Raw genomic sequence first — 16,161 nt, forward strand, 5'->3', positions numbered from 1 at the left:
GTGATGGCATTGAGGTATCTGGCTGGGATCTCAGAGTCAGGATAACTGAAAGCTAATCTTGTTGGAGATACGAATGTCTTTTGAGAGGTCCCACCATGACAGCGCAACTTCTGAGAGAGGAAAACCTTGCTCGAGAAATCTATTGCCATGTGCAGAAGCTCTGAGGTTGTCAATCAAAGCTGGAGAGGATTAATGGACAAAGACAAGGTTTTGCATTATGCTGAGACTCTGTCCCGGTAAACAAGAACAGCATAATGGGAAAAACAAGAAGAAGTATTTGCTGAAGGGCCAACAGAAACATCAAGCCCAGTGGACAGGATGTAAATGTTGCAGAGGACAACACAGCAAAGAAAAGGAAGACATCAAGTTTTGGGAAATTTGTGGTCTACATGCAAGAATCTGATTCAATTTAAACACGAGTCTTCAGCTCAAAACAGGAAAAGCAGGCCCAAACTGATTATTGCTGGAGACATGTCAGATGGTGATTCTAAACGGGTCAGTCTAAACCATATAACCTGTCAGGATCACTGGGTCTCAAGGTAACAAATGGTTTGTTCTTGTTAGAATGATGACTGCAGAAAGAGAACATCAGGTGAATGTGAACTGTCAGACAGGCGCCAGTGATTCATGCAACATCATAATCTTCACAGACACGTGTGAAGTGGCTCGATTTGATGACCTGAAAATGAATCCATCAAAGGTAAATTTGAGACCATCTAATGAAACATCACTCTTCCCAAGAGGACAAATGAAGCTGAGAAACCAATGTGATTGGCACAATAAAGACCAGCTGATCCAGATCGTAGACATTGAGTAACAATCCATTCATCCCAGCTGAAGCAAGTCTAAAGCTTAGATTGGCAACACATATCATCTCAAAGAGGATGAGAGTGTGAGACCAGTGCAGCATTTGCTGAGGAGAGATCCAGCTGCCCTCCTGTCCAACCTGAAAGGAAAGATAGTCGAGCTGGGGAAAAAAGGGAGTTATCAAGGAAGAGGCAACTCCTACAGAATGCATTTGCAGCATCGCGGCCATGGGGAAAAAACACCTGGAAATCTGAGAGGCTGCATAGATCCAAAGGATTTCAATGATTGTTCCAGAACAGCATCAAAGCAGACAGCATGAGAACATCAGGGATCTTCTGACAGTGGATATTATTGTGGATTAGCTTCTCATATACAGATGTGGAAAGACAGTGAAAGAAGCCATTACACAGACTCTGATTAAAATGTAATGTGACTGCGGTGGGGTCCTGACAGATGAAGTGGAAAAGGAAAAGGTGAAGGAAACTGAAGTCGAGTGCTCAGAAAATGTTCGACAGTGAGAGGATTTCACCCTGATCCTGACAAGGTGAGAGCTGTAACAAAGACATGGGGATGAACAGATGTGAGAAGTGTGCAGTGTTGTGTTGGTCACATAAACCACACAGGAAAGTTCTTGTCTAATTTGTCATGAGACTGTGAACCAATGTACAAGCTCACTCCTGAGGAGGGCCAGTGGTACTGGGGCAGGAACAAGAAGCAGCTTTCGCTCAAACAACCAAGATCACCAACTTGTGCCCACACCAGGTGGGAAGGTTTCAGGGGAAAGTGGGACAGACTGCAAGGAACAGTTTTGTTGATGAAATTTTATTGTGAACTGTTTCTAGTAATTAAGTTTTAACTGCAAATGATAGTTGACACATTTAACGTATTTTAGATAAAAAGAGATATCATTTGTGAAATGCAAATTTTATATTGTAAACACTGACTTGCCATCATCACATGACCACTTATGTTTTTCTTAGAGTTTCACCAATAAAACTGAAAAACCACTGCATGACACAAACATCACTTACTGAGGTGGGAGTATTTGTTGACAATGTTTTTTTCTGACATGTTAGCATTGGATACATGGTCTCTCGGTGTATGAGTGTGTGTCTGTGTTGCTGAGTATGTGTCTGTGTGTGTGTGTGTGTCTCTATGTGTGTGATTGTGTGTGTGTGTCTAGTGGGGGAGTGGTGGTTGTGACAGCAGCTGAGGAGTGGACAGGGGACCTGGAGGTGGCACTGAGACCCGGTTCACAGAGGGGAGCGAGACAGAGCCTCAGCTGCTGTCACTGACTCCCCCCTCCACCCCTCCCCCTCCAGGCAGTGTGTTCAAAGGCAGCATCTGTCAGAAGGAAACATTGACAATGAAGGTTCCTCTCCATCTGTCCCAGCCCAGAAGCTTGTGTGCTAAGCCCCGGGTGAAACATTCAGCTGGTGAGCATGCCCTTTCCTCCCTCCAATAGCTGCTGGGTCACCAGTCAGTGAAGTATTCCTGACTCCCAGCAGCTGCCTGGCCCCCTCTTCACACTCATTCAGATCCTTCCAAAAGGACACTCGTGACCCCCCCGGGGAATGAACACTCCCAGACATTATCAACTATCCAACTCTGAAACACACATATTAAATAAACATCACTTTGTACATCCTGAACAAAAACAGAGATTGCTGGAAAAGCTCAGCAGGTCTGGCTGCATCTGTGAAGAGAAATCAAAGAAATCAGAACAGTTCTGAGGAAGGGTCACCAGACCCGAAATGGTAACTCTGATTTCTCTGCACAGATGCTGTCAGACCTGCTGAGCTTTTCCAGCCATTTCCATTGTTGTTTATGATTTACATCATGGAGGAAGGGCTCATGCCCGAAACGTCGATTCTCCTGCTCCTTGGATGCTGCCTGACCTGCTGCGCTTTTCCAGCAACACATTTTCAGCTCTGATTTACAGCATGAACAGTTCTGTCGGTTTTTACTGTGTACATCCTGCTTGGTTTGGGGAAGGCTTCCTGGGGAGTTGCATGGTCATAACCCCCTCCCAGTTCACACTGAACTGAAGCTCAAACACTGCTGATTCCAAGATCCACAATCTGCAGAGTGAATGAATTAACCCTTTCCTGTGAAATCATTAATGAATTCCGACAAATCAATGATCAACAATAATTTATTGATTGGCAACTGCAATGATCAGTCTCTGCAGTTAATTGTTGATGATAAATAATGACAGATGTTTGCTGCCATAAATACATGATTGTGAACAAATAAAATAAAGGAAGTTTACATAAAAGTTCACATTTGATCACGCTGTTTACGTAAAGTGCAAAATAGATCAGTTCAGCACAAAATAGATGAGAATAAAAATGGAAGAGTAGAAGTTAAATAGTGAGAGAGATATCAATATAACAATAAGACAGTTAAAAAATTCATAGAGACTTTAACATAAAAATTAAAATTTCGTTGCATAAAGTGCAGAAATGATTCACGTCCGACAATACAAAAACTCGCTCAGAGGGAGTTCAGGGCATTGCTACATTTCAGGTAAATCACTGACCCACTGAAGACAGTGAAGATGAGAAAGTGTGAGGGAGGAACCATCCATGAAGATCCCTCTGACGGTGACACTGCTCACATTTCTGAGACGGGATGGAAACACGACTTGAGAAGGTCTCACTTGCAGAATCAGGATCCAAACGTGCGGATCTGGAATCCACTGCTCAATCTATGGAAACACATTTTCAGGAAAAGTCAATCTCAATCCTGAATCAACTGGGTGTGAGCAATGAGCTGTAATTCTGTGTGTCTGCTGTGATATGGAAGGATGGACGGTGATGTCCATGTTCACACTGGAACAGGAGGATCCCATTATTCCTAAACGAAGCTCCAGGAATGACCTGTAGTGGAGCTCAGGAAACCCACAAGGTCAGAAATGGACAGACACAAGGCAATCTCTTCAGGATGGGGAGGGGAGTGAAATTAGTCTGACAGGGTTTAACAGTGTCTGGGAGGGTGGGACAGGGTCAGGAGGGGAGGGGAATTAGTCTGACAGGGTTTAACAGTGTCTGGGAGGGTGAGTCAGGAGGGGAGTGAAATTGGACTGGCAGGTTGTAACGGTATCTGGGAGAGTGAGACAGGGCCAGGAGAGGGTTGAAATTAGTCTGACAAGGTTTTAAAGGTCAGTGAGACAGGGTCAGGATGGGAGTGAAATGAGTCTGACAGGGTTTAACAGTGACTGGGAGGGTAGGACAGGGTCAGAATGGGAGTGAAATGAGTCTGACAGGGTTTAACAGTGACTGGGAGGGTAGGACAGGGTCAGAATGGGAGTGAAATGAGTCTGACAGGGTTTAACAGTGTCTGGGAGGGTAGGACAGAGTCAGGATGGGAGTGAAATGAGTCTGACAGGGTTTAACAGTGTCTGGGAGGGTAGGACAGGGTCAAGATGGGGGTGAAATGAGTCTGACAGGGTTTAACAGTGTCTGGGAGGGTGGGACAGGGTCAGGAGGGGAGTAAAATGAGTCTGACAGGGTTTAACAGTGACTGGGAGGGGAGGACAGGGTCAGGATGGGAGTGAAATGAGTCTGACAGGGTTTAACAGTGTCTGGGAGGGTAGGACAGGGTCAGGATGGGAGTGAAATGAGTCTGACAGGGTTTAACAGTGACTGGGAGGGTGGGACATGGTCAGGATGGGAGTGAAATGTGTCTGATAGGGTTTAACAGTGACTGGGAGGGTAGGACAGGGTCAGGATGGGAGTGAAATGTGTCTGACAGGGTTTAACAGTGACTGGGAGGGTGGGACAGGGTCAGGAGGGGAGTGAAGAATTTCCAAATAAGTCTACCGACAGAAATTGACATATCATTGACGAAATTATGAAGAAGCTGGAATAGATACATCCAAAGCTGAGAAAATAAAAAAGAATGTTTGAAATGGAATGAAATATAAAGTTACACACTCAGAAATATTCTCTTTCACTCATTGGACCCAGGATTCAATCACCCTCAGCACTGACTAACCACATTCACACAGCACAGTGCAGAAGGAATTAAGGGTGAAGGAGTGGAGGGAGAGGGAGTAGGGAATGAGAAAATAGGGGGTGAGGATTGGAAGGAGAGGTTGTGGGGGTATGGAGTTGGGGAAGAGAGGGATGAGAGGGTCATGAAGGATAAGAGAGTCATGAAGAACTGTCCCACCAGGAGAATGTAACACTACACCTTCCAATCTCTCTCCCATCATTCCCAACACTCTGTCCCCTTAGTCACTTACTGGGAGCTGTTGTGTAGGTCCCACTCAGTGAACCTGCAGAAACAAAATAAATGTCCATTAGGATGGGGAATAATCCATTCTCAGAGAATGAGAACACAACAAGTGTGAGGGAATGGAGATTGTGTCAGAAATCCTCATTCCCACACTCCCGTCCATCCTTACACCTTATGGAGATTCTGGAGATCTCTCCCATCCCATTGACATTCAGTCAGTGAGGATGTAAGTATGTGTGAAGTGTCTGGTCGGGTCCAATCACACAAAGGACGATCAAACAGGGAACAAGATGTGTTTATACGTGTGTATCTGTGTGTTGGGGGTTTATTCAGTTCCATTCCCCACAGTGCCCCGTACTCCCAGTACTGGAGACTCCCCCACACTCACCCAGTCCCCTCAGTTCCACATTCCCCTCTCTCTGAATCTTACCTCTCCAGGGCCTTTTCCAGATGATTATTCCAAATATTGTAGCCATTGCAGCGATTAATCCAATCAAAAGTAGAAGATGGGAACGTACCACACTGTTTTCTGGGATTTCTGAAACACATTTGAATAATATCAGGATTATCTCTGTTCCTGGATCCATCCTTGGTCTGTGTTGGTTGGGGACAGTTTAGTTTAACCCACCCATTGGGAATTGATGGACTTGGTTCAATAAATTTTGCACTCCAGATCTCATTGATGGGATCGATGTCATAAATGTACAGAGGATGTATCCTTCACCAAGTCACCTTTTATTTGTATATGAACAGTCCTTGACTTTAGGATTGACTCTTTCAGAGTCAGGTAGCAGAGTGTCATCATCTCTGACACTTCCCTTTTTATTTGTCAGCCAGGGCTCCTTGAATGGGGCTGGATCAATCAGGGAATTCATGTTCTCTGAGGTCCTGCTGGCTAGCCTTGTTACATCACAACTTCCCTCCCCCTCTGAGTCCGAGAACATAGGCCAGCCGTTTTCCTTGGAGAGCATCCTGGGGCGTTTTAACACTGGGACAGCTTCTTCCGTGTTTAGCAGATAATAACGCCAGCATCGAATGCATAGGAGCTCGCCTCTTGTGCCAGGAGTGCCTTGGCAGGATTTTATTTTCTTCTTCCAGTGGCAAAGGCATTGAGTTGGCTCCTTCCGTCATGTCCATCTCAGATTCTAAACTCTCAACAATGCTTGACAGAGATAGGGAACCCATGGGTTCTGGCAGCCTTTCTGACTGCTCAAAGGGGCAGTGTACGTTTTGCTCCTGCATTGTTTACAAATTTACAACTTTCAAATGGACCTTGCGCTGGTTCAGGACCATCGCACCTGCCTGACCTTTCCACATCACTGGTCCTGATCTCACATGGAGTATGCCTCTTTCCCATATAGGGCCATTTCCATCATTCTTACACCAAAACTCCTCCCCTTACTGTGATGATACTGCGACTTTGAGAGGTTATTTTGTCCTGTTTCTTTTTAAAGAGAGGTTGTAAGGCAGAGGTATCGAGTTGTCTGGTTGGAAAGCCAGTGAAGTGACTGGCTTATGAGGCCTTGGGTTTTTTAAAGCAGGAACAATAGAAGCAGCCTGGATGGGTGTGGCCAGCTCTCGGACCTAGATTTCTAGTTTGTAGTTTGTAGTTTTTTAGCTTTGTGATTCAGCATCAGTTACTGTTGGAGTCTCAACAGGCTTGGAATGACAGTAAATGTCCCCTTGCTGCTCCTCTCTCTGAGCTTTCTCTTGAAGCTTTTCCTTCTGGCTTGCTGCAGTTACCTGTGAGACAAATCTATTTTCTGAACTTTGCCAAGGGATGTGTTTATGGGATGTTACTACATTGAATCATTAATTAGTAATCGGTACTGTGTCTATTGATTTGGTAATTTTTCTGAGATTTATGGTATTCTAAATTCCACTTTCTTTAGTTATATTTTAGCTCAAGTAATCGATAAAGTGTGTTTTGCCTAAAGCTGTGTAGTGTGACCAATCGAATTGCATCTGGAACACAGCACTTTACATTTGCCTTTAAAATAAGATAAAGTTAGGCTCCAGGCTGCCTTCTTAAAATATTTTGCAGGGGTCTGGTCTGATCCTTAATTCCCTGCATCAAACAGTTTCTCTTGTTTGGCGGAGACTTGTGTCCAGCATTGGTGTTCCTGAGGCGATTACACCCGACTCCCACAGGTCTGGGAAGATCAGATTCAACCTGGTGGAGAGTCTTCTACCCATTAGCAACTCTGCTGGTCCCAACTCTGCTGTTGCATGTGGGGTGATCCCATAATCAAATAAGAACCATGATACCTTGGTAACTATCAAGAGGGTAGGCTGTTTTTCAAGCCAGCCTTTAAAGTTTGGACTGCTTTTTCTGCCAGGCCATTCAATGTTGGGTGGTATGAAGCTGTCCTTACCTGAAGAATCTCATCCCATTTTAAAAACATGACAAAATTTCTGGTTTGTAAATTGTGGTCTGTTACTTGTGCTACCTGGGAGGCTTTAGCGTGCGACTGCAGAGGCTTTAAACTAGTAAGGGGATGGCTCAAATCAAAGTAACAGTGAGTAAAGAGAAAGGGCTGAGGCTGGTACAGCAGGTAAGGGGAACAACTCAAATAGTCAAAACAGGCAAGAGCTTGGCAGTGACCAAGGTCAGAATGATAAACTGCATTTACTTCAATGTAAGGGGTCTGTCAGGTAAGGCAGATGAACTTAGGGCATGGTTGGGAACATGGGACTAGGGTATCACCGCTATTACAGAGACATAGCTCAGAGATGGACTGGACTGGTATCTCAATGTTCCAAGGTATAGATGCTGCAGGAAGGATAGAAAGGGGGGGAGGGCAAGAGAGGAGGACAAGATTTTGGTTCAGGATAACATTACAGCTGTACTTAGGGAGGCATATATTGGGAGATTGACCAGTGAAGTTATATGGGTGGAACTGAGAAATAAGGAGGAGATGATCACCTGGTTGAGATTAGATTAGATTAGATTAGATTAGATTTAGATTAGATTAGATTACATTACAGTGTAGAAACAGGCCCTTCGGCCCAACAAGTCCACACCGACCCGCCGAAGCGAAACCCACCCATACCCCTACATTTACCCCTTACCTAACACTACGGGCAATTCACCTGACCCTGCACATCCTTTTGGACTGTGGGAGGAAACCGGAGCACCCGGAGGAAACCCACGCAGACACGGGGAGAACGTGCAAACTCCACACAGTCAGTCGCCTGAGGCGGGAATTGAACCTGGTTCTCAGGCGCTGTGAGGCAGCAGTGCTAACCACTGTGCCACCGTGCCGCCCAGATTGTATTATAGCCCCCAGTAGGCAGCAGGAAATTGAAAACCAAATGTGTAAGGAGATCTCATATCTGTAAGAATATTCGGATGGTAACAGTAGACTTTAATTTCCAAACTAGACTAGGGCTGTCATTGTGTTAAAGGCTTGGATTGGAAGGAAGTTGTTAAGTATGTCCAAGAAAACATTCTTCTTCAATATGTGGATGTACCAACTGGAGAAGGAGTAATACTTGAACTTCTGTTGGGAAAAATTGTAGGGCAAGTGAATGAGGTGTCCAGGGGGAGCATTGTAGTGCAAGTGATCATAATTCTATTAGTTTTAAAGTAGTGATGGAAAAGGATAGAACTGATCAAAAAGTTAAAGTTCTAAATTGGAGTAAGACTAATTTGGACAGTATCAGACAGGAACTTGCAAAAGGTGATTGGAGGGAGGCTATTTGCAGGTAAAGGGATGAATGGGAAGTGGGAGGCCTTTAAGAATAAGACAATGAGGGTCCAGAGACAGTATGTTCCTGTTAGTGTGAAGTGTTACAAAGTCAAAAGCCAGTCTGTTCACTTTAAAATAGAAAGTGTTTTCTGAAGTTTGAAGTAAACTTCAAGAGCAGGCTCAGCTGCCTGAATGGAAAGACTGGGAGACGAGCTGTTCCAAAATAGATACATGCAGCAACTGGCTGTTAAATAGTTACCTGCAGCTCCCCTTACACCCAGCCCCCGACCTGAAGAAGGGTTACACCTGAAATGTTGGTTTCTCCACCTCCTGATGCTGCCTGGCCTGCTGTGTTCTTCCAGCCTCCTGCCTGTCTACCCTGAGTTTTGTTTGCTGTTTTGACAACAACTCGAATTTAACTGATCAGTTTAAATTGTGCCGAGGATACTAAAAACCCAATTGAGTTTGAGTTTATTGTTTTGACACCTGGAAACCAATCAAATTATAAGAATTTAGTGTGTCATGGAAGCTATAAAACATGGGAGTTTTGAAAATTTATCAGAAAGCAACTGCCATCAAACCGCGGAGCAACTGCCCATCTGACATCCTGCTCTCAAAGAAATTAGAAACAGTGTCTATCAAAGGTACCTTTGCATGTGAAACATCCTCGCAGTAACAAAGAAAGAAGACAACCCCAGGGAGATCAGCAGAGGGAAGACTGAAGACACCGAAGAAGATAGAGAGTAAGTGGTCTTGAGATTAAGTTAATGTAATGTTTAATAAGTGTGTTATTGGAATAGCTTTTTTTTGTAGAGTTGGGGTCAGATCGGAAGAAATTAAGAGAAGCAGGGAGGGGGGTTTGGATATGTGAATTTTTTTTGGTTTAATGTTCACTATTAGAGTTAGGAAAATAAATTGTTATTCTTTTTACGTAACAGAGGGGTTTGACCACGGCATGATAATAGAAGGACAAGGCTGGTAGATGTAGGGAATGCTGGAAGACTTGAGAAATTGAGGTTCTGGTCAAGAAAAAGAAAGAGGCATAGACAGGTATAGACAGCAGGGATTGGGTAAATCCCAAGAAATGTATAAGGGCAGTTGGAGTATCCTTAAGAGGGAAATCAGGAGGACAAAAAGGGGACATGAGACAGCTTTAGCAAATGCAGTTAAGGAGAATCCAAAGAGACTCGAAAAGTACGTTTTGGCAAAAGAGTAAATAGTTAGAGAATAGGGCACCTTAAAGATCAATGTGGCTGTCTATGTGTGGAATCATAAGAGATGAGTCAGATACTAATCACATATTTTGTGTCAGTGCGTATCATGGAGAAGGGCATGGAAGCAAGGGAACTTGGGAAAATAAATAGTAATGTCTTGAAAACAGTGCACATTACAGAAGAGGTACTGAAGATTAAAATGTATAATGATAGATAAATCCCCAGGACCTGATCAGGTGTTACCCAGAATTCTGTGGGAAGCTAGGGAAGAGATTGCTGCGTACCTCGCTCAGATGTTTGGATCATTAATAGTCAAGGGAGAGGTGCCAGAAGACTGCAGAGTGGCTAATATGGTGCCACTATTTAAGAAAGGCTGTTATGAAAAGCTAGGGAACTATAGACCAATGAGCCATACGTCAGTGGTGGGTACATAGTTGGAGGAGATTCTGAGGAATAGGACTTATATGCATTAGGAAAGCAAGGACTGATTAGGGATAGTCAACATGGCTTTGTGCATGGGAAATTGTGTCTCTGTAACCTGACTGAGTTTTTTGAAGAAATAACAAAGAAGATTGGTGAAGGTAGAGGGGTGGATGATGTCCATATGGACTTCAGCAAAGTGTTTGACCAAGTTCTGCATGTAGACTGGTTAGTCAGGTTAGATCACATAGGACCCAGAGGAAGCTAGCTAACTGAATATAAAACTTGGCTTCAAGGTGGGAAACAAAGGTTGGTCTAAGAGGGTTGCTTTTTGGACCGGAAGCCTGTGACCAGTGGTGTGCCACAAGGATCGGTGCTGGCTCCATTGCTTTTCATCATTTATATAAATCAGTTGCAGATATGGGCGGGAAAATGGTAGATGGAGTTTAATCCAGGTAATTGTGAGGTGCTGTGCTTTGGGAGATCAACGTTAAGGAAAAGGATACAGTTAATGGCAGGACTCTGAACAGCATTGATAGACAGAAGGATCTTGGGGTTCAAGTCTATAGCTCCCTGAAAGTGACCACCCAAGTAGAGAGGGTGGTAAAGAAGGCGTATGGCATCTTGCCTTCATTGGTCAGGGTCGAAGAGTGTGGCACTGAAAAAGTACAGCCAGTCAGGCAGCATCTGAGGTGCAGGAGAATAAACTTTTTGAGAGTAAGCTCTTCATCAGGAATGAGGCTTGTGGCCCAAGATAAATGGGAGGGGGGGTTGGGTGAGGGGAAGGAAGCTGGGAATGCAATAGGTAGATGAAGGTGGGGGCAAAGATGATAGATTGAAGAGGAGGGCGGAGTGGATATGTGGGAAGAAATATGGATAGGTGGGACAGTTCAAGAGGGCGGTGCTGAGTTGGAAGGTTGCTTCTGGGATTAAGATATGGGGAGGGAAAATGAGGAAACTGGTGAAATCCACAAAGATCCTGTGTGGTTGGAGGGACCCAAGGTGGAAGATGAGGCGTTCTTCCTCCAGGCATCGGGTGGTTAGGGTTTGGCAGTGGAGGAGGCCCAGGGACTTGCATGACCTTGGCAGAGTGAGAGGGGGAGTTAAAGTGTTCAGCCACTGGGTGGTGTGTGTGTGTATGTGTGTGTGTGTGTGTGTCAGAGATGTTCTCTGAAATGCTCTAAACATGCACTATGGCTGAACACTTTAACTTGCTTGCAAACATAAGCCCGAGATTTCAATGAAGTAATGAAACAACTGTCATTGTCTAAGGATTGGCACTCTGTGATCCCAAGGAAGATCTAGTGTTGACATGCGATGTCTCCCCGCGCATTTCATTTTAGAGATCCCTGGTGGAGTTCAGCTGGAGTTTGGCAGCGGCCTTTACTTAGGATAATCACACTTTCTCTAACAAGTTCTAACAATATTCCATCCTCTGCCGTGAGCTGGTATCTCTGGGTCCAAAAATCTTTCAATTCAAAGGATATCAACTGCTTTTTGGTTTCCCTCATAAATACAAGTTATTTCCGTTTTGAAGGGATTGGATCTTTCTGTGTCCAAAGCCTGATCGTCAGCTCTGATTAGGAGCTTGTCCAGAAAGTTTAATACCATTATAGACTTTTCCATTGGGGGTGCTACCCAGTGGTGTATTTGCTAATGGTAGGCAGTTCAATGCATCCACATTCGCTACTCAGCCTCCCAGGCGGTGTTCTGGCTTGCGATTGTAAGCACTTAGTATTAGAACCCACCACTGATGGTGGCCCAAAATTACAGGGTGGCCCTGCCTTGTCTTCTTTAAGCACACCAAGTAGTCCATGATTATCACAAATTTTAATTCATAAAGGTATTGGTGGAATGTCCTGACTCCAGATATGACCATCAATCCTTCCTTCTGTATCTGGGTGTATTTACGTGCTGCATTGGCCAAAGTCCTGGATGTATATGCTCTTGGATGTTCCTCTCCACTGAGCCACCATGAGCTAATACAACTCCAATGCTGTGCGGGAAAACATCACATGTCAATACTAGATCTTTCTTGGGATCATAGAGTGCCAATCCTTCGAGGATGACAGTTGTATCGTTCCTTCATTGAAAGCTCGGTCTTATGTTTGCAACCATTTCCCAGGCTGATCCTTTCTGTCACGAGTTGATGTTACGTTGCCAGGACGGAGGCCAGGTTATGTACAAACTTTCCAAAATAATTTACCAGCCCAAGGTATGACGTAAGTTCCTGGACAGACGTAGGAACCAGAGCACCTTTGTTCTCCCTCACTTTATCTTCCAACAGGTGTAGCCCAGAGTTGTCAAATCTGTATCCCAAGTAGATCATTTGGCATACCCATTTTTCCCTTTTTATGCCTTTTTTCCCTTCCAATGCCTGGCTTGGAAAACCACCTTCGGACTATATCCAGTTCTCTGACTGCTCCTTATTAGTTTTCCCTGTTATTGGCTAATTTACCATCTAAGTAAATGGCAACCTGGGGTAGACCATGCAAGGTGTTCTCTATTGTCCACTGAAAGATCAAACAGGCTGACAATACCTCAAATGGCAGTCTTGTATCTTGGTACAATCCCTGATGGATATTAATTGGAGCATATGTCTGGGAACCTGGTCTAATCACAATTGCAAGAAAGCGTGGCTCATGTCCAGCTTTGTGAAGGAGAACTCCCATCCTGCACCAACGTTGTGCACAAATCCTGAGGGGCTGGTTATCTATTCTGCTGTCAATAGCAGTTTACACTTTGTTTAAAATCTCCACCAAGGCAAACCGACCCAGTGGGCTTCAGAACCATTCCAATCACTGCTGCCTATTCCACAAACTGGACTGGTTTGATAATTCCTTCACTTTCCAGCCTTTTAATTTCTGCCTTGACTTTTGCCTGTAAGGCCAATGGCACTGGGCAGGCCTTACAGCATCATGGGATTGATTCCTGGTCAACATGCCAGGTGGCCTGGCTCCTCTGATAACCCCTAGATCTTCCTGGATGACCGACAGGTAATTAAATTGAATTTCACTCAAGCAGCCATTTTCTAATTGAAACATATCGAGCCATTCAGGGTGAATCTCTCACAACTGATTTCTCCCCATTCAGCTTGGATTTGAAGCTTTTAGCACAATCACTGGTCACTGAACCAGCTGCCTTCCGTGAAAGAGCGGAACTGAAGTTGTACCCCTATTCTCTGAAGCTTCCTCAGTTTAGGTTCTCAGTCTGGCCAAGATCTTGTGCAAAGTTAAGGGTTGGAATTCAGAGTGAATCTTGTTAAAGATTGGTTCTGTGATCACTGATCCAGCTGCACTCAGATCGCCCTCCATCAGAACAGAATGACCAGTTAACCAGACATTTAAATTGGTTGGTTCTGATTTTGATGTTGCGATGCAATTTAACTATTCCAAACCAGATATAGGTGGATTTTTCAGGATACCAACCTGGATATGGGGCTATAATTTATCTCGCTCACCGACAGAAACTGCAATGCCTTAATGGCCAGGATCCTGATCAACATTTTAACTGTTTGTTGAGGCTTGGTTTAGAGTTTTACTATGAGCCAACCTCAAGTCCCTCTGATCGATATGTCCTGAGTGAGGCTATGCAATTGCATGCACCCAGGTGGTGTCCTCTCAGTTCAGTCGGACTGTCGAGGGTGTCCAATTCTATTGGAATACCCTGTAACTCATGAGCTCCACTTGCTGCATTTTCCAATGATAAAGCCAGTTGTAGTACCTGCTTGAAGTGCAGTTGGGATTCAGCCAGTAGGTGTTTTTGCATAGTTACATCATTAATTACATCATAATTATATCAGTATTACATCATAGTTACATCAGTAATTTCACATACCATTCTCTTAGCATCTCATTAAGGGTTAAACCAATTTCACATACTTTTGCCAGTCTTTTTAACCTAGTCAGATATCCCAGTGTGGATTTCCCTGGTTCTTGAATTGCCAAATAAAAATGATCGCATCTCAGAATTAGAAGAGGCTTTTGCTCATAATATTCCTTAATTATTCCTATCAATGCTTGAAAGGTTTTAGTACCTGGTGCCATTGGGAAAGCTAGAATCCTAATAACAGAAAAAGCTGCAGCTCCACAAGCTGTCAGGAGAATTACTCATTGCTTTTCACCTGCCACAATGCCATTTGCCCAGAAAATATGCCACATTATTTTCACACACTGGGCCCAGTCCTCGATGGCAGGATCGAACGAGTCAAGTTTCCCAAACAAAGGCATGATGTACCAAATGCTTCCCTCACTGAAAGGTGCCTGTTGAGAGCAAGTTTCTTCATGATCATGCTTTACTCCCATTGCCCCTGAAATAACCCGACAGAAGCTAGCATTCACTCACCAAGTCACCCTTTATTTACACAAGAACAGTCCTAGACTTTAGTAGAACCTAATTCAGATTCAGCTGCCAGACCCTCAATACCTCTGACACTCATACTTTTTTTAATGTCAGTCAGGACTCCCTCATTAGATCAGGTTAACGGCCCAATCAGAGGCCTCCTATTGATGCTAATGGAAATCTGGAGTTTTCTAACCAAATTGCTGTAAGTGCTGAGGATCAATTGAATATTTCCAGCCTGAGATCAGGAGGGTTTTGTTGGGGAAGAGCAGCAAAAGACATGGAGCAGGAATGGGTAAAGGGAGTGAGGGACAGATCAGAGCAACCTCAATGAATGGTGGAACAGACAGGACACACACACACACACACACACACACACAGACACACACACAGACACACACAGACACACTCCAGTCCCTTACCCCACTGATAGAGCTGGGCCTCTGCCAGGCTGCTGTGTTCAATTTGACAGGAGTATTGATCCTCATCCCCAGCATTGATCTCAATCTCTTTCTGGATCTGATGGGTCCCATCATGGTTCGGTCGAACCCCCGAGGATTGGGTCTCAGACATGACCTCTCCATTCCTTAGCCAGGTCACCTCGATGTCTACAGGATAAAACCCAGTGACCAGGCAGGAGAGAGTGAGCGGCTTGTCCTGACGATTGGGCTCCCTCCTGGAGATGAACACTTCAGGCTGAACTGTGATGGGAAAGGGTGAAACCACAAACAACAGACAGACACTGAATGGAATGGGAGAGCGGTTTCATAGATCAGTGAGGTTAGATCAGAACATGGAGCAAAACTGAAATACATACCTTTCCTTCTGAAATATTCCTTTCCAGCTTCCAGATATCTCTTTAAATGCTCAACAAAGATTCCATGCAGCTGTGTTTCCCAGTAATTGTTCCAGGATTCATCGGAATCCCATTCCTCTTTCGTCATCACTGCAAAGTGATTGGTTGCGATCCATCTCATTCTGTCTGGGTCTAAACTGATATAATCCTTTCCATTGAATCCAAATCTCATTGATCTCTTCACAGAGCCACCATCACTGACCTCAACAGAATGCATCCATTGGAGAGTGTGAATTCCTGTCAGTGACCAAACAGGGATCAATCATCAGTGATTAATTGTGAACTGAAACTGAGAAATGCAGTCTGATCAAAGCAGATTGGGGATCTCGTATCAGGCCCAGGGTGAGGGGGTTACACACGGTGCTAATCCCCAGGGCCTGTGCTGTCAGAGGGTCCCAGACTCAGGCAGCACTGCCCCTTTCTCCAGTGGCTGCCTCACCCCTCAACCTGGAGCAGATAAGGAAGGGGCTCTCTGATCCGGGTCAAACTTCCAGTGTTCACATTCCCACTGTCCTGGAGTGATTGTTCTAGTCCGTGTTGTCATTTATTTCAATCACAGGCTGCATTCTGGGGGAATGCAGTCAATATC

At 44.5% G+C, this 16,161-nt stretch overlaps 2 protein-coding genes across 5 annotated transcripts in view; both read right to left on the reverse strand.

The window, feature by feature from the left end:
• The window catches only part of LOC148140900 (class I histocompatibility antigen, F10 alpha chain-like), a 413,938-nt gene that overhangs the window by 35,363 nt on the left and 362,414 nt on the right, over positions 1-16,161 (reverse strand). The gene's annotated exons all lie outside the window — the stretch shown is intronic.
• The window catches only part of LOC148140902 (class I histocompatibility antigen, F10 alpha chain-like), a 68,303-nt gene continuing 55,088 nt past the window's right edge, over positions 2,947-16,161 (reverse strand). Inside the window, exons 3-7 of one of the 4 annotated variants that reach the window (XM_087979681.1) lie at positions 15,534-15,809; positions 15,139-15,417; positions 5,480-5,587; positions 5,057-5,089; positions 2,947-3,517 (exon numbers count right to left, since the gene is read on the reverse strand). In XM_087979681.1, coding sequence (XP_087835807.1) covers positions 3,513-3,517; positions 5,057-5,089; positions 5,480-5,587; positions 15,139-15,417; positions 15,534-15,809 — 701 coding nt within the window. In that variant the 3' untranslated portion in view covers positions 2,947-3,512. Of the gene's footprint in view, positions 3,518-5,004; positions 5,090-5,479; positions 5,588-15,138; positions 15,418-15,533; positions 15,810-16,161 lie in introns of all 4 variants that reach the window. The other 3 variants (XM_087979680.1, XM_087979682.1, XM_087979683.1) reach the window with 3 other exon arrangements.

The sequence above is a fragment of the Chiloscyllium plagiosum genome, unplaced genomic scaffold (genome assembly GCF_037043375.1).
Source record: "Chiloscyllium plagiosum isolate Xiang-an unplaced genomic scaffold, Cpla_swu_hap1 HiC_scaffold_35, whole genome shotgun sequence".
In the NCBI taxonomy this organism is placed as follows: domain Eukaryota; kingdom Metazoa; phylum Chordata; class Chondrichthyes; order Orectolobiformes; family Hemiscylliidae; genus Chiloscyllium; species Chiloscyllium plagiosum.